The sequence below is a fragment of the Marmota monax genome, unplaced genomic scaffold (assembly GCF_021218885.2).
Source record: "Marmota monax isolate L192 unplaced genomic scaffold, Marmota_monax_Labrador192_F-V1.1 WCK01_AAM20220418_F8-fsc00056, whole genome shotgun sequence".
Lineage (NCBI taxonomy): Eukaryota > Metazoa > Chordata > Mammalia > Rodentia > Sciuridae > Marmota > Marmota monax.
Genome location: NW_026695212.1, coordinates 6773913 through 6800669, shown reverse-complemented (window position 1 = coordinate 6800669; position 26757 = coordinate 6773913). Strand labels below are relative to the sequence as shown.

Below are 26757 nucleotides of genomic sequence, written 5' to 3'. Positions count from 1 at the left end.
GTTGTTACAACTATAGTTGTTTTTTGTTGTTGTTGTTGTTGTTGTTGTTGTTGTTGAAGAATTCTCAAAAGCAATCAGGAGGATCTCCCAAATAATTACTCTTCGGACTTAAACATAGTTACCCTCTGACGTGCCGTGTTCATGAGACACTAGAGCAGAAATGGTAATAGACGAGGAGGAAGAAGAATAGGGAGAAGAGGAAAGAAAATACTCCCCTTCTCACATTTGCCAAGGAGAATTTTGCCTTGAAAATCCATTGGAAGTTGAACTGGATCTAAAATCTAACATTTCAGAAGCACAACCAGCTTAGAGTTAGATGAGTAAGGATAACATTTCCCAGAAACATTTCCAATCATTAACTGACTATATGTTTCATTCACTTATTTGCAAATTTACTTAGTGTCGTCTCTGTGTCCAGGAATAAAATCAGAAACAGTGAGAGGCTGAGAAAATGAGCTAGAGTGTCCGAATGAACATATGCTTGAATACTACAGAGGCCTTTCAACCAGGCTGGCAGGTTCGGAGCAAGGACTTTCTGCAGGTGACACTTGAGAGGACTTTCAAGCAAGGTGAAAGGGAATGATTAACATTCTAGGAACAGAAAAGAAAGGGTGCAAATAAATTCAAATAATTAGCATCAGGACTCCTGTGAAAGTGTGCCAATAGTCCGGCCAAATCCAGCAGGCGGGTGAAGAACACAGCAGAGACAGCGATGCCCTTCCTGGACCTGCTACCAGCTGTACGACTTTCATTTTAACCATGTAGCAATTGTGTGTTGTGTGTCTGCCTCTCTCACTCAACAATAAGCCCCTCTAGGGTTGAAATTCTCTTTGAGTATACAGATTTTAAGCATCTAGAATATGGTAGTTATTTCATTTACTGCATGATACGTAGAACTTTGAAGGAATAAATGTACTTATGAATGGTGAACAGTTTATCTAGAGACTGGAAGACACCAGATTTTAAGCAGAAGAGTGATATGATCAGGTTTAAAATTCTGAAAGGTCATTCAGCCAACAGTTGGGCGACTGGACTGCAGCCATGCAAGGCTAGGGCAGAGATAGGTGAGAACACTGTCAGTGTTAGCCTTTCCTGATGATATCACTCTCCACACAGTGGACACCTGTTATGGGCCACACAGTGCCAGGAACTAGAGACACAAAGGCAAAGGAGCATCAGTATTTAAGGGTCCTGGCTCTACAGGCAGGCCTGGACTCAAATCCTAGCTGAAACACTTCTCAGCTGAGCAACTGTGGGCAAGTTATCTAACCTCTCAGTACCTCAGTTTCTTTATCTGTAAAATAAGGCTAGTAAGAGCATCTACTCAGAGTTTTTTTCTGAGAACCAAATGAGATAATGCACACAAAGGGCTTAGCAAAGATAACAACATAATAAATTGTACTCTGTCACTATCGTTATTTTCTATATTTGAGACGTTCACAGGTCAATGAGCAAAATAACATAAAAATCTTCCAAAGCAACTTGAGGTGATCGTGGAAATGTACACAAGGCAGTACAGGACACCTAAATGACTCAACAGGAGCCAGCTTGCACCTGTGAGCATCGCATCCCAACTTCCTATTTTGTGACATCATGTTAGTAGCTGGAAACTAGTCACAGAGAGAGTAATTACACCTTGTAAATTGGCCATCGATAAATAAACCTTCAGGTTTCCACCCCCCCCCCTACAGATATTTGGCTATTAAACAATGACCAGTACCACATCATACGTGAGTAGTACCTGGGAGGATAAAACACTGGATTTTGTGACTGGTTAGAAGGAGTCTAGGCAATTCCACAGGACTTATCTTGATAGTCATGCTGGTTCCTTGAGATGAGGAATGAGATTTGGGTGAGGAGTCTGGGAAGGAGGGGAGGAGTTCATCTGCTCAAGGCCATGTCATGTCAATCCTGCTATGTGCACTCTTGGAGACAGAAGTAAACAGCAGGGCAGTGCCCCCAAGAAAACTCCACCTAGTGTCCTAGAATCCTGGGAATTTCCTGCTCTCCTAATAGGGAGTCTTACATTGACCTAGGAAGAATCTAATTAGTTCATGGAGCAGAGGTAACACGACCCACTGTTGCAAAGAGTGACTGAATTCAAAGGTTCTTTCTGGACTTTAACATGATATGAATCACCTGGAACTTATTGGCTGATAATTGAGAGATAAAATGAAAATTAATCTTTATCCAACTTGAGTAAAAAAAAAAAATAGTTCAAGCACATTGTGAAACAGGATCTGCCCTCACGTGGGTTTTCTATGACTGTCGAAGATGCAGAATTCTAAAAAACTATTATAAACTTGGCTGCTGGACTCTGAGAAAAGTAGAAGACATCAGGGAGACTGTGCTGCATCAAGAACTAGCCTAGCAGATGGACCTCCTTCCCCTTCCTGTTCAGCTGCCTGACCAGCTGATAGGAGACTCTCAATGGAAACGTGTGCCTTGATCTCAAGTAGACACCTAACAAAATCTGTCACTCATTCATTCTACCTTCAATAAATATTTAATGGTGTACTGTGCACCAGGCACTGGAAATATAATGGTGAGCAACACTCAGCCTCACCTTCAAGGTAGGGAAGGGGAGCACAAACAGACAGTGACAGCAGAGTGTGAAAGTCAGACCTAAGGAGACGTTTTGGAAGAGCAGCAGGTTAGGGTAGGTCGAAGATGGATGGCCATGGTTGTCTAGTAATGATAACTCAGACCAAAAAAGGGAGAGGGAATTACATTAGTATTTCACAGAATTAAGTGAATTTGTATTTGGGAGAACAACTGTTCCCCAGAATGCTAACCTGGTAAAAAAAATCTTAATATTTAGTGTAAAAACACTATTCTCATCCTTCAGAATAATGCTATTTGTAATTTGGATAAATACAGAGAATGCAAACTGTCCAGGTATGCAGCCAGCCAGAAGGAGGCAGGCAAGGCACAGTATATGTTGCATCTAATCTTGAATGACTGGATTGTGACAAGATGAAATTCAGTAGGTTGATCATGCAGCTTTACATTGTTGTTGTTTTTTTGCTAATTATGTAAATATAATATAGAGAAACCTGGTCTATGAATGAATAGATAATAAAGATATAGGTCTTTAAGTTGTGTTGTGATAAGGAAGTGTTGGAAAGACAAAGAAATTGATGTAAGGTTATAATACTAAAATCAGAGAGTACAGAAATCAGAAGGTAAGATCCCTGTTCCTCTGGGTGCAGATCAAGCCTCCGAGACATGAAACTTAAGAGGAATGCTGATGAGAGTGGAGTGCCCAGAGGAAGGCCAGCAGGGTGCAAAAGAATCACAAAGCAACTCATTGAGAGCTGCATGGAGAGGAAGAATACTTGGTAAATTTAGGGAACATATTATGTACCAATACTGTGCTAAGAATTTTACATTCATTTTCTCAATCCTCACACCAAGCTTATTCTATCAGATAGGCACTATGATTATTATCTCCACTTTTCAGAGAAGCAAAAAGTACATTTTTTTTAAGCAAAAAGTCTTATTGAGCTTAAGTATTACCCAGATTGCAATAACCCAGCTGTCATTGCAGGGGCTCGGGTGTTTTTACTATAAAATAACATATGTGTTCCTTACTTTCTGCAGAATCATAAAAAGTAATAGAAGAAGGCAGGGTTGAAGAAATCCACAAAAAGTTAGTAAAAACTATTTTATTATTATTCCTAATAAAAAAATAAACAACATGTTAAATTATTATTAATGTTAAACTTCAGCAAATGTAGGCATTTTCCCTTTATAAAACAGATGTTGGTTGCAAAAAAAAAAAAAAAAAGTTGCAATCCCTGAATTATAAATCAAAAAGAGGAGAGAATGGAGGTTATAAAAACGGGTTTAAACCAATAACAGTTCATCTGATAGAGCTGGGTCAGAGCTGTCCTTCCTGGATTCAAGGACTCTCCTCTAACTGAACAGATCAGGCTTCTGAAGGTAGGTGTGTCAGCTGATAGTGTCTGCCATATTTATAACTTTAAAATGCTGAGTCTAAGTTCTCTTAGCATTAATGTTATTAAAATTCCACAGGAATGTGTTCCTTATTGCCTTTTCACAAACTCAAGAGTCACTCAGAGTAAATAATAAATGAGTGCTGATTGGCTCGATATCTTTGGAGAGCTGCCCCTGTGGTATTTGCACAGCTTCTTAGTGAACAATCTAAAAATTTATGTGGGATTCAAAGAAGAGAAGATGGCCTCTCGGGGGTTCTGGGATTATGGTTCAGTGGTAGAGCTCTTGCCTATCATGCATGAGGCACTGGGTTCCATCCCTGGCACCGCATACAAAAATAAATAAATAAAATAAAGGTATCGTGTCCATCTGTAACTAAAAAAATAAATAAATAAAATAAAGGTATTGTGTCCATCTATAACTAACTAACTAAATAAATAAATAAATGAAGATGGCCTCTTGGCTGTATCATGTGACCTCTATTTTGATGGAAGTAGTTTCATTGTCTTCACTAATAGATTATCAAGCTCATTTATCTTTCCCCTTTACATTAGTATTTGAAATATAAATTAAGCAAGATTCCCCTGGCCTTCCTGGGAGTCTGGGAATCCATTTTTGTTAGTTTTGAATACTTAAAACTATTCTTCCTCCCAGCCCGACAACACGAGGATTAGACTCTCATGCCTCATTCATTTTTCTCTTCAGTACACACATTACTGTTAATGAATACAGGAGTAAATAAAATACCAGAAGAAAAATAAAACACAACTGACTGCCTATTAACCAGTATCAATGATTCCACCACAGAACCATAGAAGATAATTTAGGAAACAGAAACTGACAAAAAAAAAATTAAGTGACAGGGGAACACATCAAGTAATCTCACTGATTTTATATCCAAGGTTTTTAAGAATTATTCTGGTTTGTTTTGTTAGAAAGTCTAATTTTGCCAAAAGCCAAAACAGAGGGAGAATAGGAAGACAAAAGAAAGGAGTAGAAAGTGGAGGAGGAGGAGGAGGAAGAAAATTTTACTATTTATTTTCTCAATCCTCACTCCAAGTTTATTCTTGGAGGAGAAGGAGGAGGAGGAGGAAACCTTCCTGAAGGAAGGACAGCTAAAGAGGCCACAGGCTTTTCACAAGTTCGACTCACTTGGAATACAGTATTGAAAATTCAATCTTGCCCCTTGTGTGGTGCAAGTTCAGGAAAATGGAACAAGGAAGCTGCACACCTGTGGCTTTCAGGAGTGCCTCAGCACTGCCTTCCGGTCCAACCAAGCCAAGCAGAGAGGGAGGAACAGCCCAACAGAACACTGCCTGAGTCTTCAGCCAGGTTTAGGATTATTAGGATCTGGTTTTCTTAGATACAAGAGATAAGGGAAGAAAATCCAGGTGATCTGGAATCCTGGGAAGGGCCTAGGCTTGGGATTTCACCTGCTGTTTCAACAAATATGTTGGAGGGGCTGCTGTGTGCCAGTCTCCAGGTACTGAAGCTACAAAGTGAATGAGACCCAGTTCTTTCCTTCTGTCCATATAAGACAGACACAGAAAAAGACTTGAGGGGATGACACCAAAGCCAGGACCTGGAGAGAACAGTTGTGAACAAGAGAGGGAGGAGTGCCTCAGAAGGAGGGACCCTGGTTGACCTGGAGGTCAGAAGAACATGAGATGTGGGAAACCGCAAATCAGGCAGACCTGGGTTAAATTCCAGCCTTATTTAACTTCATGGAGCCTATTTCACCATCAGGAGGAAGGGGGTGGGTTTCACACCTTAGAGCGCTATTTGCAGACTAAGCACAATAGCACATATAATCCCACTAAGGTGCTTGCATATGGTAAGTGTGCTTCCTCTTATTCCTTCTCTTCCCCCTACCTGTATTCCCCATAAGACAAGACTCAACAGTGAACCAGTTGCTGAACTCCAGGCAGATCAGTTTCATCAAAGCAGGGAGGGGGTTCAGTGAGGTCTAAAAGTTAGAAACTGCTGCCTCTGTTGGGAGAGGGGGTGAATTGGGGCATCCCATGACCAGTCTGTGAGAGATTATGAGGGGCCCGGGGTAAAGTGGGGAGGGGATAGAAAGCCAGAGGATTTTCCAAAGACTGGGCATCTTTACTTTATGTTCTTCTGACATCTAGCCCCAGAATATGGAAGCTCGTAAGCCAGTATGTATCTATCTTCTTTTTCTTTGGGGAAGGCAGGGTGAGGGGCAGATGGGGTTGCATTTGGAGCAAAAGAACCAGGATTTCAACTCAACCCTGGTATTTATCAAGGTGATTTTAGGCAGTGTGGAGAAGGCAGTGTCTAAAGTCAAAGTGATTTTAGACACATCTGCCATTTTTTTAGGGCAATGAGTTGATAGAAATAAAAGTATATGAAATATTAAGCTCTATAAACAGTATAATACAAACAAAAGTGGGAAGGAAACTAAAGATGGGTTAGGAATGAAACAGAGAATAAGCAATGTAAGATTTGGGATTTTTGGTTTTTCCATATTTCCATAAAAAGCATCCAACAGAGAACAAATTTGGAGCATTGTTTCACACAACTGCCCTCCTCAACCTCATTTCAGGCTATTTCAGATTCTCACACAGAAACCTGCTTCTCCCAGGGAAGGGAAGCAATTTTTTTTCCCCTTTGGTCTTTGTTTTATCCTCATGGAGATAATAAGAGGAAGTGGTAGTTCAAATGCTTCTTGGTACTCAAAGGTTGAGACACATGGATAATCGATTTCAAAATCTCCCACTTCTCATCAATTGGAATCAGACTGCTCATGCTAACAAGCTAAATCTTACTCTTAGGTTCATGCATGAAAATCATTCCAAAGGACATTTACTCTCAGCAGAAGAGACTTGACTGTTACCTCCTGGAATTATAATAGCTTATAAGTCTCCTCTCTGCTTCTTCCTATAGGTAGAACATTAAGTATGACTTATATCCATAGATTTGTTTCAATGCAACAAGTGTCCTAACTCAACAAGGGAAGAAAGAAGAAGACCATTGTTTCCAGTCTTTGCATTCCATAGAAGCCCACTACATACATAGGAGACATATGGGGACAAGGGCAGTAAAACACCCAATAAAACATTTGAATCTGCTTTTGCACTGTTTTAATACAGATGAATAGAGAAATGGCTATGCAAATTTAAAAACTGTTTTGCATACATGCTTTTATGAGCTTTTAAAAATATAAGTTATACTAGAGTTCTTTACAGGATATCCAGCAAAGAATATTCTTTTGATTATTTTGGACTCCCAAACCTTTACCTGCTGATTATCTGTGGATAAAAACAACCGAAGTGATTGCAAGTTTTGATCCCTTTTAAGGAAGTAGATAATTTAGTTCAGTTATGAGCCTTAAAAGCCCGCTTTCCAGACCTTGCCAAAGCACTGGTGAATGACCTATTTGAAGTTGGTGATTACCAAGGTCAAAAGATAACATTCTTTCATTTGAATTTAACTCCACCTCAGCCTTTCCTGCAAGATCATTAACAACAGACAAAAAAGAACCAATGCTTTGGAAGCCAGAGCATCACAGAACATAAGTAAAAGGAAAAGAGTTCTCTTCCTCAAATGAATTTGCAGTCTGACTTCAGAACTTCTTGTAGATTTGCTGCATAATTAGCACAAAATGCTTTAGGCTATGCCAAACAGAACAATAATAACAATCTATTCCTTTCAGCTTTGATTTTTATCCCCATACAAGGAATGCCAACTAAGCCTTAGAAATATGCTATTAAGTTTCACTGTTCTGTCTTTTCTGAAAAATGTTGATTTTGAGAGCAACATGGAAAAGCTGAACCTTTTGCACTAAAAGGAAATACTCAGTACTTTGTCCTTTGTTGCTTGGCAACTAAGGGCTATAAATGGATTTTATGATTATAAGGGCTCTGGAATTAATGTGAACATGTAAAAGTTGTAATAACTCCCCAGTGACAGGAGTATTTCTTTAAGAAAGAAATGTATGGACAGCTTGTACACATTCATGTTTTAAAATAAATAAGGGAAGCAATTTGGTTTTTCACACTTGGAAGTGTCACAATAAAAATCAATAACTCTCATTTATTTCACCATTTCAACATTTTGTCATCAATCCTCTTAACCCTAAGAGATAGATGTTATTATCCCCGTTTTACAGATGGGGAAAAAATGGGAAACTTTAAATGGTTAAGTAATAGCCCAAAGTCATACTTATGAGAAGCAAAAGAACCAAGATTCAGCCAAGTCAGTGTGAATGAAGGTTTATTCGATTAACCAGCACACTATAGGGTTTCTTAGGAAGTACATCTCCCAGCTCTCAACATTTAAAGCTACTGATAGCTTTAACCCTATGAGAGTGACATCAATTCCAAATACCAGGTCAGATGATATTCTCCTTAGATCATATTTCTTCTATTGCTATATGCAACATTTGTTTCTTATATTGCTAACACCAGGGCATCAAATATATCAGGGTGTCTTCTTGCTGGGCCTTTTTGTCCTGAGTCTGGCTACTCAAAATTACAAGATTACGAGTAAATATTTCCACTACACTTCTGAGCAAACCTGCTGCCTAAATTCCCTTGTTATACACCAAGCAGTACTACAGATCAGGGTTGGTGTTCTTTTACCTCTGTGTCCTTATTAGTGGCCTTATCATTTGAGTTTCTATCCATCTTCTCTGTAAACATAAACCATTGCCTTTTTACCACTAACACCTGATCTTTTGGTGCTAGAGCTGGGATTTGCCAAAAAATGCCAGATGGCAGTAATGTACCAATTGCTCACAGTCCAGAATGCATGCAAATTGTCAGAGAGAGAGACCGAGAGAAAGATACAACCGGTTATTTTAATAGAAACTGTTAAGTTCTACAGTTACCCCTATAGATATTCCATTGCAGCCTGTTTAGAAAACAGCATGTGAAACAGCTAGAAGCACAGGCCTTCAAAGTCAGACAGATTTCTGTGAAAATCCAAGCTCAAATATATAATAAGTGTTACTTTGGACAAGGTGGGAAATTCCTCTGAACCTGTTTCCTCATCTGTAAGATAGTGACCATCTCATATACTTGTTGATTGTGTTGTTGATAATGTCTAACATAAAGTCAAGCATCTGTTATGTGGTAGTGGTTTTCTTACTTATCACAGGCTGCTTAGTGGAGCTCCTTCATAAGAAGAAATATTCTTTCCAAATTATAGAATAGTACTACTACTACTTCATTCACTAATCAATAACTATATGTCAGGTACCGTGCAAAAGACTTTATATATTTCATCTCACTTATTTCTCACGTCTCTCTCTTATGATGTAATTATTACTCCCATTTGATAGATGAAGAAACAGGCCCAGTCATTTGCCAAGACATCATCTTTCTTTCCTTTATTTTTTTGGTACTGAGTATTAAAGCCAGGGCCTTGCCCATGCTAAGCAAGCACTCTACCACTGAGCTACACTCCAGACCCGAGGCAGTGTCTTACTATGCAATAGAAGCAGGATTTGAACCCAGGGCAATCTAGGTCTGAGCCTAAGCACTAATTTCATTCATCACCGCATATGCAAGGGAAATCAGGAGCTCAAGTTTAATGTGTGTGATTTATAGTATTCAGTTTTCAGAGCTGAGGTGGGTGGCCTATTAAATGCAGCTTCAGATGGGAAAGATGCTGTCATCAGACATTCCCGATATCATTCCTACAACCCAGGTTTATTACCATAACAATATTTCCTAGCACTAGAGCCTCTAATTTCACTCAGGAATGCAGCTTCTTCTCCTCTGTTTGATTATTACTATTATCCTGTGACTTCCAAGTATTGATCCTGATTCTCAGCTCAGCTCATGACCCAATTTGAGTTCCAACCTGAACTTTTCCCTGTGGACTCTGGTTTCCATCCTTCTCCATCCCCAATTTGCATCTCTACCATGTTTTATGTTGGATATCACACTACCTCCATTACTACCTGCCAATAAAGAATTCCTTTTAAAGAGAAATAGTATCACCTAACAGAGGAAAATCACCATGATGGCTAACAGATCCAGGAGGAACCTGAACAATGTGAATTGATGAGGAGCTGCAACTTCTTCCCCAGATTGGTTGATTCTAATATTAAAATATTTATGAAGAAAAGAAGCACAAACCAAGATACTATGTATATTATGATCAAGGTTCCTGCTTTTCCACAAGAAGTAGTGGTCAAGACTTTAACAAAGATCTTCTGAGTAACTCATTAACCTTACTACCTGTAAGACACCATCCCTGCAAAGACAAGTGAGAGAAAGCCAAGTCTTAATCTTGAAGTACTCACTGTCTTCTAGAGAGAGAGACATGAAACACATGAATTAACATCTCACAGGTATCAAATGTGAAGGGTGCTAATCCAAAACTACAGATGAAGCACTGAATAAGCACATGAATTTTTGCTTCTAACTTTGCCAGGGAAGCTTGCTAGATGAAGAAGAAGGAAAGTGCATTGAGTGGGTGGAGTTAAAGCCTCATGTTATGAGAAAGCAAAGTGTATTCAAGATTCTATGAAAAGCTCAATGTAGCTGGTACATAGATGACAATAATGACTGTATTGCTACTGATGATGATGACAACAAACATGGCACTAATCCAGGTATTAGTTTGAGCCTTATCATTTAACCTTCACAATAACACTGTCAATGCTAGTATTGTCTCAGTTTTATAGATACAGATCTATAGGTCCAAGAGAATAAAGAACTCTTTCAAAATCACACAGCTAGAAAGAAGTGGTACCAAGATTAGAACTTGGCGGGGCTGGGGATGTGCTCAGTGGCAGAATACTTTCGTGCACAAGACCCTAGGTTCATTCCCTACTGAAGAAAAAAAGAAAAAGATTAGAACTCTGGCCCTAGGCATGCTCTTACCACTACATCAAACTGCCTCTCACAGATATGAATATGGAGGCGTCCCCAGAGAAAAGACTACTTGGAATGCTACATTAGGACCATTATTCCAAGCTCAGGCAATGAGATTAAGGCCCTTACAAAAGAGGCTTCATGCAGCATTTGGCCAGCTTGCTCTTTTACCCTTCTGCTCTGTCATGTGAGGATGCAGCAAGAAGGCCTTCACTAGGTGCAGGGACCTTGATCTTGGACTGCCCAGTCTCCAGAACCACGAGAAATAAAATTCTGATCTTTATAAATTACCTATTACCTATGGGTAATAGCATTTTTTTTATAACAGTACCAAATGGACTAACAAGACAGGAGATTTGTTGGAGAAGTGGCAACATGTAGCAGACAGTGAAGATGGGAATCTGGATGGGGAAGGTTAATGAGTTCCAGTTTGACTATACTAATTTGGGGAAGCTGAGGACATGTGTGTACATTAGGCAACTGTGAACATAGGTCTAGAACTTGGTGATGGGGTTTGGATTATAGATCTATGGGAACCCCTGGGTAAGCTTGTGGTGCTCAATCAAAGCATTTCAGAAACAGGATTATGGGGCAGACACAGAGGAGGAGGACTGAAAGAGAGTGAGGGGAAATGGAGAGGCTGGATGAGAACCAGGAGCAAAGATATGATGGAAGGAAATAGGAGAGAATTTCCATAAGTAAACAGTAGGTGAAAGTGGCAAAACCCAGTGAGAACTCCAGGAGGATGAGGGAGGAAGTTTTTGTTTTGTTTTTTTAATGTGATGTGGCAATTAAAAAAAAATTCAAAAGAATATATGGATTGATACCAAAACCAGATAAGGACACACCAAGAAAAAAAAAACTATAGACCAATATCCCTAATGAACTTAAATGCAAAAATTCTTTATAAAATATTAGCAAGTCCTATTCAACAACATATTAAGAAGACTGTACATCTGACCAGGTTGGTTTGATTCCAGGGATGCAAGGATGGTTTGACATACACAAATCAACAAAAGTAATTCACCACATAAATATAATCAAGGACAAAAATCATATGATCATCTCAATAGATACAGAGAAGACCTTCAACAAAATTAAGCATTCATTCATGATTTAAAAAAAAAAACACTGAAGAAACTATGGATAGAAGGAACCTACCTCAACATCATAAAGGCTATACATGCAAACCCAAAGTCAACATCATAGTGAATAGAGAAAAACTGAAAGCATTTCTTTTAAAATTTGGAACAAGACAAGGATCTCATCACTCCTATTCAATATAGTACTAGAAATTGTAGCCAAAGCAATTAGGAAAGAGAAAGGAAATAAAAGGGATGAAAATAGAAAAGGAAGGAGTCAAATTATCACTGTTTGCAGATGATATAATCCTATATTTAGAAGATCCAAAAAGCTCCATTGGACAATTGCTAGAGCTAATAAACAAATTCAGCAAAGTAGCTGATTAGAAAATCAACATACAGAAATCAAGTTTTCCTATACACCAATAATGAATCTGTTGAGAAAGAAATTAGGAAAACAATATCATTCACAATAGCCTCAAAAGGAAAAAAACCTAGGAAATAGAAATAATATCTAGGGAAAAAAATCTAACCCAGGAGGTAAAAGACCTCTATAATGAAAACTATAGAACACACAAGAAGATGGAAAGATCTTTCATATTTATGAATAGGCAGAATTAATATTGCTTACATAGTCATACTACCCAAAGCAGCATATAGCTTCAATGTAATACCCATCAAAATACCAATGACATTCTTTCCAGAACTTAAAAAAAAAGTCCTAAAATTCCTTTGGAAGAACAAAAGACCCAGAATAACCAAAGCAATTCTAAGCCAAAAAAAGCAACGTTGGAATCATTGCAATACCTGACTTCAAATTATACTACAGAGCTAGAATAACAAAAAATGCTTGGTGTAAAAACAAACATATAGATCAATGATACAGAACAGAATACACAAAGACAAACCCACACATCTACAGTCATCTGATCCTTGACAAAGGTGTCAAAAACATACGTTGGAGAAAAAACATGCTTTTTAGCGAATGATTCTGGGAAAACTGGTTATCCATGTGTAGAAGAATTAGACCAGATCCCTCTCTCTCACTCTGAACAACAGTCAACTTAAAATGGATCAAAGGCTTAAGAATTAGGAAATTTGCAGAAGGTTAATATACAGAATGTCAAAAGAACTTAAAAACTTACCAACAACAAACAACCCAATTAATAAATGGGCAAATTAACTAAGGAGACACTTCTCAAAAGAAGAACTACGAATGGCCAAAAACTAAATGAAAAAGATGCTCAATGACTTTAGCAATTAGGGAAATGCAAGTCAAAACCACACTGAGATTCTTTTCACTTCAGGTAGAATGCCAGCCATCAAAAATACAAACAATAATGAACACTGGGGAGGATGTGAGAGAAAAGTAACACTATTACACTGTTGGTGGAATGTACAACCACTATGAAAATCAGTATGGAGGTTCCTCAAAAGACTAGGCATGGAACCACCATGCTATACCACTCCTTGGTATTTCCTCCTAAAGAATTAAAGTCATCATCCTATAGTGATATATGCATACCCATGTTTATAGTAGCACAATTCACAATAGTTAAACTATGGAACCAGCCTAGGTGTCCATCAACGTATGAATGAATTTAAAAACGTGATATTACATTGTGGTATATATAACATGGAGTTTTATTTACCATAAGAAGGACAAAATTGTTGTTCACAGGAAAATGGATGGAACATAAGAGTATCATGTTAAGCAAAATAAGCCAAATTCAGAAAGTCAAGGGTCATATAAAGTTTTCTTTCATATGTGGAAACTAGAGAGGATAAAGAAAAAGGAAGGTGGGTTGAAGGGTATCTCATGTAAATCAATGGAAAGTCAGGAGATTAGAAATAAGGTAGAGAGAGGAACAGAAAAGAGAAAAATATTGGGGAATGATATTGGCCAAATTATATTATTGTGTCATGTGCATGTATGAATATATACCAACAAAGCCCATTGTTATGTATAATTATAAGGCACCAATTAAAAATAGGGGAATAAAGAACATGTGGGGGTGCTGAGGATATGGCTCAGTGGTGGAGCGCTCGCCTCGTGTGTGCAAGGCACTGGGTTTGATCCTCAGCACCACATATAAATAAATAAAATAAATTTATTTTTTTAAAAAAGAACATATGGGGGCATAAGCCAGATTAAAGTGGGTTGAAAAGAGAACATGTGTAAAGAATAAAGAGAGTATTTATGAGAGTTTGGTGATAACTGGAAGAGACAGGAGAATGTCTGGAGGAGAGTGGGGGAAAAAATATGGAGTCTCCATGTTGACCCATCAATACCTTGATTTCACTATTATCCCTCAAGGTTTCTATTACCCTCTCCTTTCCCTTCTATTAACTTTTACATCAATTTTGATAGTCTCCTTTAATGTTAATTATCCCCCAGGATCTTTTTAGAAGCAGCCTAGGCACCAGCTCAGTCCCTGGAAGCATCTCCTCAAGTGCCTCTGGCCTTGGATTTTCAGCAATAATCCTTGAAAATAGAAAAAAACCCAGATCAAAGAAACCAGTCATCTTTTCCTGGTCAGGTCAATCTCTCAGGGATAGGTCACTTGGTTTTCTTTTTCAACCAGGAAAACTGGGAGCAGACTACAGAGAATTCATTCCTTCTCTTCCCCCGCCACCCGTTTCTGGTTATGATATGGTTTGGGTATAAGTGTTTACTCATATAGTAACAACTCAGAATATAAAGAGGAAACAGTAATTTTTTTCATACTGGGGAATAAACCTAGGGATGCTTTTCCACTGAGCTATATCTCCAGCCCTTTTAATTTTCATTTTTTATTTTGAGACAGGGTCTTGTTAAATTGCCCAGGCTGGCCTCAAGCTTGTGATTCTCCTGCATCAGACTCTCAAGTCACTGGGATTACAGGCATATGTCACTGCGACCAGCTAGCATTTTCTTCATCACTGCCTTTAATCATGCTGTTACATCACCCTTTCCCATCCCTCAACAACATTTTGACTATCGCCTCTAGTTTCTAGACTCTGATTATTGAAACGTGCCCCAGCCCAGAATCTCCCACCTGATTCTGAGAACACCCTCCCGGTCAAGGGCTTCAGGCTTTGACTCCTCCTCCTTTGACACAGGTGAGAGCAGCAGCAATAGCTGGGACAACTGCCACGATTCCTAACCTCTTCTGGGTCATGGATCTCACTGAGCATCTGATGGAGGCTATGGAGCCTTCCTTGTAGGTAGGACTGATTATTCATAAATCCATATTTCTACTCTATTTCACAGGGTTCTGTCCTCTTTCCCCTGAGAATCTTATTATCTCAGGTTAAGGACTCTAAGCATAGAGTAATTTTTTCTAAGTAAAAACTGCAAATTAATACCAGGTAGTAGCAAAAGTACAGTCTGCAGATTGATTTTTTTTTTTTTAGAAATTTCCAGCAAATAATTTGGCAATAATTAACTAATCAAAGACCTAATTGCTTTTAATATCCTGTGTGTCATCAATTTTATTTTAGGGAGGTTCATACAAGGTAATTAAAGATTTGAGGGGAAATTCCATTACAAGGAACAAGTAAAAAGTTTAGTTCTGGCTTCAGTGTGTGACAATAAGAAATGGATAAATTATGGAGCACCTCACTTAGAGGTTTCTTTTCTCTCACAAGTTCCTGGATCCTGAAAAAGGGTGATGTGTTCTACTTAGTCTCTGGTACTGTTTCCAGACTAATTTTCCTCCTCTCTTCTTCATAAGCTTTAGTTCATTTGAACCATATGCCAAACAACAAGGTCACCTCCTACTAATGGCGACTATCAGCATTTTGGTCATTCTCCTTTTTCCACTGGATACTTAAGCACCTTCCTCTCTTCCCCTTTCCAACACTACTCTTGCCATCACTGCTGGTTGCTTCACCATCAAGCTCTTCACCTCTATCTTTTCTCCACCTCACCTGAGACACCGCCTCGAATGACCCCTTTCCAAGTCCTTAACATCACCAATAACCCTCTGACATCAGTATTGTATCCTCTGCCTAGCTCACCCCTCTGTTCACTGACACTTATGCCCCTGCTCTAACAGGTCTTCACACACACAGATCCCCTTCCGTTGACCTTATTCCCATATTTTTGCATTTCACTCCATTTCTCACTACTTCTTCTCTTATTACCCAACTCAGATACCAGTATCCGTCCTTCCAATCCCTCCCATGCAAATTCTTGTCATTCCTCCTGTCTCTCCTTCTGTGGCATCACCTGGGAAAAGCCCAACTTTGGTTAAGCACAGCCCTTCACCTACGCTCAACCTGCACCTAGGTAGCTGAACGTGGCTGGGAAAATCATACAAGTGTTATGACTGATCTCCATTAAAGTCATTGACTTTGAGTCTGGACTTTGCACTGACTAGCAACCCTACTATTGCCCTGGCAAACTGGCTTTTCTACTGTGTTTAGTGAGCTGAAAGAGTGCTACCCCTCCAAAAGTTATGTCCTCTCAAAACCAGTAAATGTGACCTCATTGGAAAAGGATTTTTGGCAGATGTAATTAAGAATCTTGAGATCATCCTGGATTAGGATGTGCCCTAACTCCAATGACAAGTGTCCCTTAAAGAAAAGAGAAGGGAAAGAGATTCACAGAGAAAGAGAGGTGAAGGTGGAAGCAGAGATCAGTGAAGGAACACAAAGGATTGCCAGCCAGCACCAGAAGCCAGGAGACGGGCATGGAACAGATTCCCCCCAGAGCCTTCCAAGTTAACACCGCCCTGCCAACATCTCTAGTTCAGACTTCTGGCCTCCAGAATGTGACAAAATAAAGTTCTGTTGTGCTAAGACACCAAGTTTATGGTAATCTGTTATGGCAGCCCTAGGAAGTTAATATGCTCTCTAAGACGATAATTTTGTAACTTATTCTCCTTCTTCTTCAAGTTCTCAACTAGTCCTTCTTTAAGTCTTCAAATAGTCGCCTGCCACCCTCCCACCACCAGTTCCCTCTTAGGACATCTCCACTTCATAGGTAAAGCAGAATTAATCAATCTCAGGTTCTCACCTTGATATTTACCAAACTGACTTCTCTCCCAGCTATTGCTATTCTCCTCTTCCTACTAGAGTAGGTGTTCCTGCTTCTCAAGGGCACACTCTCCCTGCCAGGCATTCAGGTGCAGTCCTTGCCTACTGTTATGGTTTTGGATGTGAAGTGTCCCCCAAAAGTTCACATGTGTGACAATGCAAGAGGGTTCAGAGAGGAAGTGATTGGGTGATGAGTCTTAACCTAATCAGTGGATTGATCCCTGATGGGATTAACTGAGTGGAAACTGAAAGCAGGTCATGTATGGCTGGGGGAGATGGGTCATTGGGGACATGGCTTTGAGGTATATATTTTGTGTCTGGTGAGTGGAGTTTTTCTCTACTTTCTGATCATCATGTGAACCACTTCCCTCTGCCACAGTCTTCCACCATGATGTTCTGCCTCACTTCGAGCCCTGAGGAATTGAGCCTGCTGTCAGCAGACTGAGACCTCTGAAACTGTGAGCCCTCAAATAAACTTTCCCCCTCTACTATATTGCTGGTTGTGCTGGTTTTAGTCACAACAGCAAAGAAGCTAACTAAAACACCTACCTTCCCAGGGTTCCCCTCCCACCATTACCCACTTCCCTCTCGGCCTCATGTATTTGTCCTCTATACTGAATCATTTCCACCAGCAAACCATACTTCACATCTCCTGTCTTAAAATCAAAACCACACCAATGATCAGACAAAACCCCTCTGACCTCTGCACTTTCCAGCTGCTGCCCCATTTTTCTGTTAATACCAGAGCAGAGTTTCTCCAAAGTATTATCAATTCTAGCCCCTCGCCTTCCAGTCTCTCTTCAAACCCAGTGACTGGGCTTTCTTCCCACCTAGGAAGGTCACCCACAAACTTCTTTTGCCCCAGTTTTTTGGTCAGTTATGTAGTACTGCAGACACATTTCCACCATTGGTGCCTATACTTTCTAAAACACTATCCTAGCTAACACTGTACTCTCCTGGGTTTCCTGTCACCTTACTTAACATGCCTTTGCTAGTTGCTCTCACTGGATCCTCAACATCATTGTAGGATCCTTCTCCCTGCCTGTACTAACTTCTCAGTGATCCCGTCCAATCTCAGAAGCTTTAAGCACCCCTTGCATGCCGAGGACTCCCAGACTGACATAAGGAGCACCACCCCTTCCTTGGGTTTCAGATTCAATGATCAAACTACCTCCTCCCTATTTCTACTTCACTATCTAAAAGGTATCATGTAAAATGTTCCAAATGATTACTCTCTCTCTCTCTCTCTCTCTCTCTCTCTCTCTCTCTCACACACACACACACACACACACAAACACCAACTTGTGCTTCCTTTCATCTTCCACATCTGAATCTTCCTATCACTATGAACCATCCAACATGGAGGCGTCGTCCTTAACAGTTTCCTCTGTCTTCCTCAGTCTCGCGTCCCATTCATCTGTCAGTTCTGCCCATTCTACTGCTTAAAACTCTCAGCTAGTTTTCCATGACACTGACAATAAAAGCCCAAACTAATGTCAAACTCTACTGCTGTCGCCCTCCCCACTGTCACTCACTACACTCCAACCACCTGCACCTCACTGTTCCTTCCGCACTCCACTCCAAACCATTCCACACTCAGTAACTGTGCGTGAGTGTTCTCCCAAACTTTTGCATAACTTGCTCCTGATCATTATTCAGTTCCCAGCTCCTCAACTGTCACCTTCTCAGAAGTCTTTCCTGATCACTATAGCTCTAGGAACCCACTCTCTCCATGCATCAGTCTGTCTCCCCTAAGTTGCTGAGACTGGTCTTGAACTTGCGATCCTCCTGCCTCAGTTTCTCATCATCTATTTTTATTATAATTAAGGAATTTTTGAAATCATCTTTATTATGTATCTCCCTAGGTTATCTTATCTCCTTCTTATTCTTTCAGCTAGAAAAGGTGCCCCTTTAGGGCCAGGGGTCTGTTTGTGGCCACTGATACTCTGTACATTAGGACAGCATCCGGCTCATGAGAGACACTCCAGTATTTTTTGATTGGCTGAGTGAATAAAAAAAGGAAGGAATCAATGATGATCCTGCAGCCACTTACTATCTGGATGACCCTTCAGCAAGCTGCTTAACCTCCATAAGCCTCGTGTTTCTCATGGGAGGATAAAAACCGCACAGAGCTGCTTTGATGGTAAGTGGAGAAAAGTGATAATTAACAATGAGAATAATAATAGCTAACAGTTACTGACCTCTTTGTGCCATGCATAAGGCTCCTCAACCACATTTTGAGATAATACAATTATCTCCATTTTATAAATAAAGGAGCTAAGTCCTGCAGAGGACTGGTCTCTAATCCAGAGGTAGTAAATAAATGGCAGAGCCAGGATTCCCACCCAGGATGGCTGATTTAGAATCCATGTTCCTAACTATGATTCTATACCCAGCATATACTAAGTATTCAATAAATAACAGTCATTCAGTTGTAGAGGAAGGGTTGGCCAACATATCCTGTAAAGAGCCAGATGGTAAATGTTTTAGGTTTTTCAGGCCATATGGCCTCTGTTGCAACCACTCAACTCTTGACACTGCACTATCAAAGTAGCCATAGACAATATGTGAATGATTAGATGTGTCCTGATAAACTTTATTTGTAAAAACAGGCCGCAGGCCAAATTTGGGCTATGGATCATAGCTTGTGGATCTCTGTTGTAGATCAGCAAGAATAACTAATAATAAGAGACATTCACTCTATGTTCCATGAAAAAGACCATTACTAAAGAGTACAAATAATATAATCCCCACTTTTGTTTTAAAAAACACATAAGGTCAACACCAAATCAAACAGAGATTAATACTAATGACTATCATTTTCTTTTATATGTTTTCCAAAATTGCCATTATGTTGAATGTTTAGCTTCCAAGACACTGTTGAGTTGGCCAGAAGTTCCATCCTAACTCCAAAGTTGAAAATGATGACCACATTAATAACATCAAAGAAGGTGGGAGGAACCTGCTCTCAGAAGGGTTTGTCCATGTGACTTTGTCTCAGGATTCCCTAAAGATGGCAATAAGGCTGGCAGATTTCTAGTGCAGCAGCATGTGTGAAGGTGACCAGGGTCAGCTCTGATCTCATCATGGCACATATTAAATTGTAATTAAACCACCTTCATTTTGGGGATCCCAGCATGCAAGAAGGGGTTTCTTCTTGGTGGCACCAAGCCAGTAGCCTCTTTATTCTGGATGTTCTGTTCCAAGGCAACACAGTTTCTAACCAACTACCAACATCAGGTAGAAATGTTGAAATAACCCTAAATCTCTTGCAAGATCTGTCTGGTTCTTCTTGATGTTGGTACATTCTTATTCCCAGTCTCCTTCTGAAAGTCCATGCTGTCTCCACACAGGAGAAGCTGCCTCACAGATGAACAAACTCCCACCCCTGCGGGGGAAGTTTAGATGTGCTACATGCAACAAGATGTCTAACTCCATCTTTAGAGATGAACCAAACCTACTCTTGAAGAAAGTAACCTTTCTCACTCATCAAAACTGCTGACATTTTCTGTGAAAGCATTCTGAACACAAGACTCTATGAAAGTAGAAGGTGGCATTAGATCATTTATCAATCACTTTTTTTTTCTTTTTTCCTACATTTGAACTTGTTGAGTGACCCAAATCTAGTTAGAATTCAATACCTCTTGAAAGGTGTAGTTCTTTGCACTGCTTTTTTCTTTCATTGATTCTACAAGTACTACTGAATGCCTGCTATCTACTGATGCCATGCAGACATTTTTCCCAAGCTACGTCTCTCTTCTACAACAGTTCAGCCTCGCCTCCCTTGAAGTCTTTCTTGATTCGTCCCATGTTGACAGGGCACTTCATCACTGCTTTTCTGCTCCAAGGTCTTCAGCATTTCCCTGAACACTGGACTCTGCCGTGGTGTTCCTGACAGCTTGTGGGTAGCAAATGTTTCCACCTTCCCTGCATCCCCACCACCTTCTTTTGATAACAGCTACCTGGAGAATGTAAATCTTAGCAGACAGACAGGAAAGAAAGTGTCCAAAGCTTGTTTGATAGCAGCTTCCTGGTTAGGTCTTCTTTGTTGCTCTGAGGACCTGTGTGCAGGTTCCTGCCCTTCCTCGGCCTCTGGTCCTAAGAGCTACCCAGAGAGACTCCAGCAGGGAGCTGGAGTTTCAGTTGGCCATTGTATAACAAAAACTAAAGTCAGAATGAGCTAATTCAAGATGAGCTTTTCAATCCAGATGTTCTTGAATACAAAAATGTTCTTAAGGAAAAATGCATTATTTAGAGCTTAGTTTCTTAGAACAAAGAGTCCGAGGAAATGGAGAAAAATGCTTTCAGATGTATAACAATTTGCCAAAAGTTTTCTTGGCTTTTGGACCTTGTTTTTTAAAAATTTCTCATGATATTGTTTTTGATTAGAAACAGCAGAATATCAACGGGAGCGTGACAGGCACCAACTGTCCCTTCTCGTCACAACACCATATCTAATTTTGCTGCCTTCCTTCTAAGGAAGATTTGAAAATGGTCCAGGGAAAGGAAATCATTAAAATCCAAGGGAGAGGTTTCAAAGCACTACGGGCTACCACTTAAAGGAGGTGATCGTCAGACTTGGCATAGAGTAGGTGCTTAATGCTTGCTGAATAGTGGAGAAATTTTTTTAAGATGACAATTAGCTCTGTGATTTTGAGGGGAAGGGAGTCACTTAAGCTAATGCCTGTATTTTTTATTCATAAAGTCTGCCACCTATCCCAGCTATACACTCAAAGATAATAAGAAAAACGCTGAGCATTTTCTTTTCTTTTGTAGATAATGGACTCCTCCCCCATCAATATACTTTGTAATAATCAGGTATTACCACAAGCTACAGAGGAAATTTATAGAAACCATAGCGATCTCTGAAAATATTACAAACAAGGACAGCATAGGAATCCTACAGGATCTAATAACTCTTCCAGAAAAAAATAAACAGAAGATAGATTAAATTGTCCTTGTTCTGGAAGGAAGTGAAGTAGACTTTTTGCATTTATAAACTACATTAATAATTTCTCTTTTTTTAAAAGAAAAAAAAAGTGCAGATGCAACTGTAGCTTGGAGCTTGTAACCTGCTGGTCAAATGACAGTTACAGCTGATGTAAAATCAGGCAATAACAACGAAGCAACAACTCAAACATGACCCGGTGGGCAATGCTAACTTGGCCACTGTCGAGCAGAACTGTGGGATGGAGGGAATATGATAATTCTCTTATTCTTATGTTCCTTTTTGCCACTTATGGCAAAATCCAAACCACGAAAACTACCGCATTATGTTGATTCCTTCTAATGATGACTAGAATGACTATTTTTTTTATATGACCTGTCACTCCTTATTGTTCTGTATTCCATTCAACCTCTGAACATCTGTTATTTGCCAGGCACTTTACTAAGCACAAGAATTGCCAGGTGCACGTCCCTGGTGTACTGCTGACTGTCCTCTAGCACGTCTGCCCTGGAGCACCCTCAGTTCTCCTCATTCTCGCTCCTGGGAAACACCTACAGCCACATGTCCTTTCACGGGGAGTCTGAGCACGGCTAACCTGTATCACACTGAAGCCACCCGACATGGAGCCTCCCTCTGGCACATAGAAGAACAGCACAGAGGACGAGGCTTCACAGACATTGCCAGCATACCCAGCAAAATATCAACCCAGCAAATATCAATATCAACCCAGCAAAAGAGGAACAGGTGTCCTGCCATTTAGGATCTCACTAGGAAGAAAACCTGTGTAATAGTCCACAGCATGTCTTTCCCCTGAGAAAAAAACGATATTCGATTGAAAAAACAAATCCTATTCAGTTACATACTTTTAAAATGTTGTGAGAAAAACAGAAAGATGGGAATGAGGAAGGAGGTGTTTCTTTGCTGTTTTAGTCTGTTTTGTATTTTATACTAACTAAAAATATTTTAAGTTAAATCTTACATTTTTCTTGGGCTTTATTCGGTCACTTTAGAGATAAGACAAATCTGACATTTTTTAAAACACAGAGGACACAAGTAATAAATAATAAATATGCTGACTCTTTGATTCTTAACAACCAAGCTGTAAGATGGAAATTCTCTGTTTTTTAAAATCAGTATCCATTCTACCGACTTTTCCTACAATGAAGCAAACAAGCTCCATTTCCAGCTTCAGGAGAGTTATCTAAATATGATAGGGTTTCTTTCAAGACAAATTTTAAGTAAATGAGGGGAAGGTGCAATTGCAATTGCGAAAGTGACATTTCTCAGAAGTGGTAACTTCCCGTTGGAAACCAGACTCTTCTTACCTTCAAAAAACTGCTGCAGGGCCTCATTTTCACCTACTACATCCATGGTGCTGTGGTCCTAGTCAATATTTCCTCTTAAAGCAAGGGTTGTCAGAGCTCAGGAAGAAAGGGCTGTCCTCTGGACCCAGTCTATGAATGCTCTCGAAAGATCCTTGTTTTCTTTTTATTGGAGCAAAGCATCTCTTCCGCCATCAACTCGTGCTCAGAAAAATGGCTAAGTTCTCAAACATGATTATAAAACTAGAAGAATATACAACCATGTAGAAAAAAAAATCCCAAAGAGGGAAGTGGCAGCAAGCCCATCTATCTTCATGCAGAGAGCAGTTTCTACTTTGCCTTTTGTCTTGCTTTAAGGACCTTTGTCCTTAGTGACACATGCAATTACATAAGTGGGCAATAAATGCATGGTCTTATCTCTTATTTGTCCTTTTACACTGATATATTTATATCTCCACCTTTATCGACCAGATCCATTTAGCGAGCACCAAGAAAATACAGTAATTTCATTTAACCTAGAAAAGGGGGTATCTACTTTTAGATACCTAAAATAGTAGATGACTTAGAAAGGCTTGGGATAATGAAAAGTTAGGATTTGTCCAATATTTCCAAACCTACAGTGAAAACTTATATTCCTCAATACATACTTTAATCTACTTCTTCTAGTTGATTTTCTTTAAAAAAGCATAAAGCAAGTATGAAAAGTCTATCTTAAAAGTAACAAAATCTGCATTATCAATTTAATAATTCTTACAACTGAATATATGGTTTGCTACTAGTTGATTCCACTACAAAATATAAAGCTAGACCAAAATAAATGTTTTCTTCACTACTTAGCTATTATTTATTTAGTAACAGCTTAAGAATAATACAATTAGGAAATTAAAGTTTCTTCTACCCTCTTACTTACCATTTTGTTTGGTTTGATTTGGTTTGGTCCTGGAGATTAAACTCAGGGGCACTCAACCACTGAGCCACACCCCCAGCCCTATTTTGTATTTTATTTAGAGACAGGGTCTCACTGAGTTACTTGGCACCTCACTTTTGCTGAGGCTGGCTTTGAACTTGTGATCCTCCTGTCTCAGTCTCCTAAGCCTCTGGGATTACAGGTGTGTGCCCACATACCTGGCATCCCCCCAGCCAAGCTTTTTATTTTGAAAAAAAATTGTGAATCTAGAGAAAACTCAAAAATAGTACCACAAAATATCCACATACTCTTTATCTAGATTTACTAATTATTATTATCTTGACACTTTTGCTTTTCCCCTCTTAATATATAAATTTCTGGGGGGTGGAAGAGACTGAGTTATTTGAGAATAAGTTGCCAATGTCTTGACATGACATCCTAAATAACACGGTGTACAATTCTTAACAATTAAGGTCGTTCTCCCACATAACAAAATCATTACTATACCAAAGAAATTTAATATTAATTTAATACCATCATCTCATCTATAATTGCCACCATTCCCAAAAATATCTTTTATGGCTTTTTGTTTTCTGATCAGGATTCAATAAATGTTCATGGACTGCCTTTTTCATTTGCTTGGTTGGGTAGTTTTTCATGGTTCTATAGTCTAGACCCCTTGTCCTGGAGAATGTCCCTCTTTCTGAATTTGTCTATTGTTTCATTATTAGAATTAGTTTAGGTGATGTAGTATATACTTCCAAACATGTACTTTAAAATTTCACACTTATATGTTGTTCCTTGAAGGTGAACAAACATTTTATTTGGGGGTATAAAAGAGGTTTAGAAGCCTCTTTTTAAGGTCACATTGGTTCCCAGATCTATAAGGGTTTAAAATCGAGTTGTTTAAAGGAATGAATTTTCAATTTGTTTCGGTTCAACTTGCAGGGAGCTATCCGCTGGTTACAGAAAATAAAGGGTCCTTGTAAATAATGGTCCTTACCCTCCACAAGCTCAGATCTCAGGTATGAGAAAATCACATGGAACTAAAGCTCAAGGCAGACTGATAGAATCTTGGGAAAATATCCCAAGAGAACACAGGAAGGAAAGAACACTTTAATCTGGGAGGATCTGGCAAGGTGCCACACAGAACTGGGATCTGAAGAGACTTCATGAATATGCTTTTAAAAACATGAGCAATGGCCTGGAGGGGAGAGAGCACAAGTGCAGGAGCTGTGTGCCCAGATAGTGAAAGAGAAGAATGGAAATGGCTGGAGAAAAAGAGTGGTAGATTTTTAAAGTAATATGATCCCATGCATGTTCATTCTATTTTTTTAAAACATCTTATTTTACCTTCATTTACTTCTCTTTATTTTTATGTGGTGCTGAGGATCGAACCCAGTGCCTCATGCATGCTAGGTGAGCGATCTACCACTGAGCCACAACCCCAGCCCCTCATTCTATCTATTAATGCTTTCTGTCTGGGTGTGGGGCATATAATTACAGCAAACTTGGAGAGATAGCTGTGTTAGAATGTGTTGGCTGGTGCGGGTTAGACCAGTTGAGGGCTGGTAAAGAATCCAGGTTGGCAGTAGTAAAGTTTGAAGTAACATAATGTAAACCAAGAACTGGCTTCTGACTGGGGAGACAAAAAGTGAAATTTTGAAGGATTTATACTTTCAGGTAAAATATGAATTAACATGACTATAATGTGGAGCTTCTAGCTAAATCTAAGACTTCAAGGGAAGCTTCAAGCCACACTTTATGGCCACTAGAAGTAAGTCGTCACACTATATAATCCATGGCCAAATGCTAATTCTGGATCCTATCCAACAGTCCACCCAGAGACTTCAAGTTCTCAGAAGCAGAGTAAGGAATGACAAGAAACATCAGAGAGAACGAAATTAGATTCCATTTAATGAGGTGAAAAGCTAAGGTTAGAAATGTAGTCTCGGGGCTGAGGTTGTGGCTCAGTGGTAGATTGCTCACCTGACATGCATGAGGCCCTGGGTTTGATCCTCAGCACCACATAAAAATAAATAAATAAAATAAAGGTATCGTGTCCAACTACAACTAAAAATAAAAAATAAAATTAAAAAGCTTGATTTAAAAAAGAGAGAGAGAAATGGAGCCTCAACTCAAACACTTCTGGGGTCAGGTAGTGAGTAAAATGGTTCAAAATAAGCAAAAGTAACCATGCAACCATATTGATCACAGACCTTCGACCCTGAGCCTTGGTGTCAGGGAGACAATCAGAGCACAGAGCAAACCAGAGAGGACATGTCCTGCTAATAGGTAGAGCCTTCCAAATGCAGGGGGTGGGATCACAATTTCATCTAAGTGTTGTCCAAAGGGCTAATTTTAAGAGAAACTTGAAATGCAGATTTTAAGTCTCATTTATAAAAGTTGGAAACTGATTTGTTTTAAAGCAAAAGGAACATAAAAATAAACCAAAACATCATCAAGGGTGAATAGCACCCATGTGAAAACACTACTGAGCCTGCAAGCTGTCTGGATGTGACCCCTGGTTAGGAGGCTGATGTACAAGCACCAGCAGTTTGGACATTCAGTAGGGTCTAAGGAAAGTCAAGGGAATTTAGAAGGAAGTTGGTAGGGGAATGGAAATATACCTGCTTAGAGTCCAGAGCAACCAGCTGAGGGTACC

At 39.5% G+C, this 26757-nt stretch overlaps 1 protein-coding gene across 1 annotated transcript in view; it reads right to left on the bottom strand.

The window, feature by feature from the left end:
* The window catches only part of Myrfl (myelin regulatory factor like), a 126705-nt gene extending 102860 nt beyond the window's left edge, over window positions 1-23845 (bottom strand). The window contains exon 1 of the mRNA XM_046430657.2: window positions 23189-23845. Coding sequence (XP_046286613.2) covers window positions 23189-23234 — 46 coding nt within the window. The 5' untranslated portion in view covers window positions 23235-23845. The remainder of the gene's footprint in view (window positions 1-23188) is intronic.
* Window positions 23846-26757: the final 2912 nt, after the last annotated feature.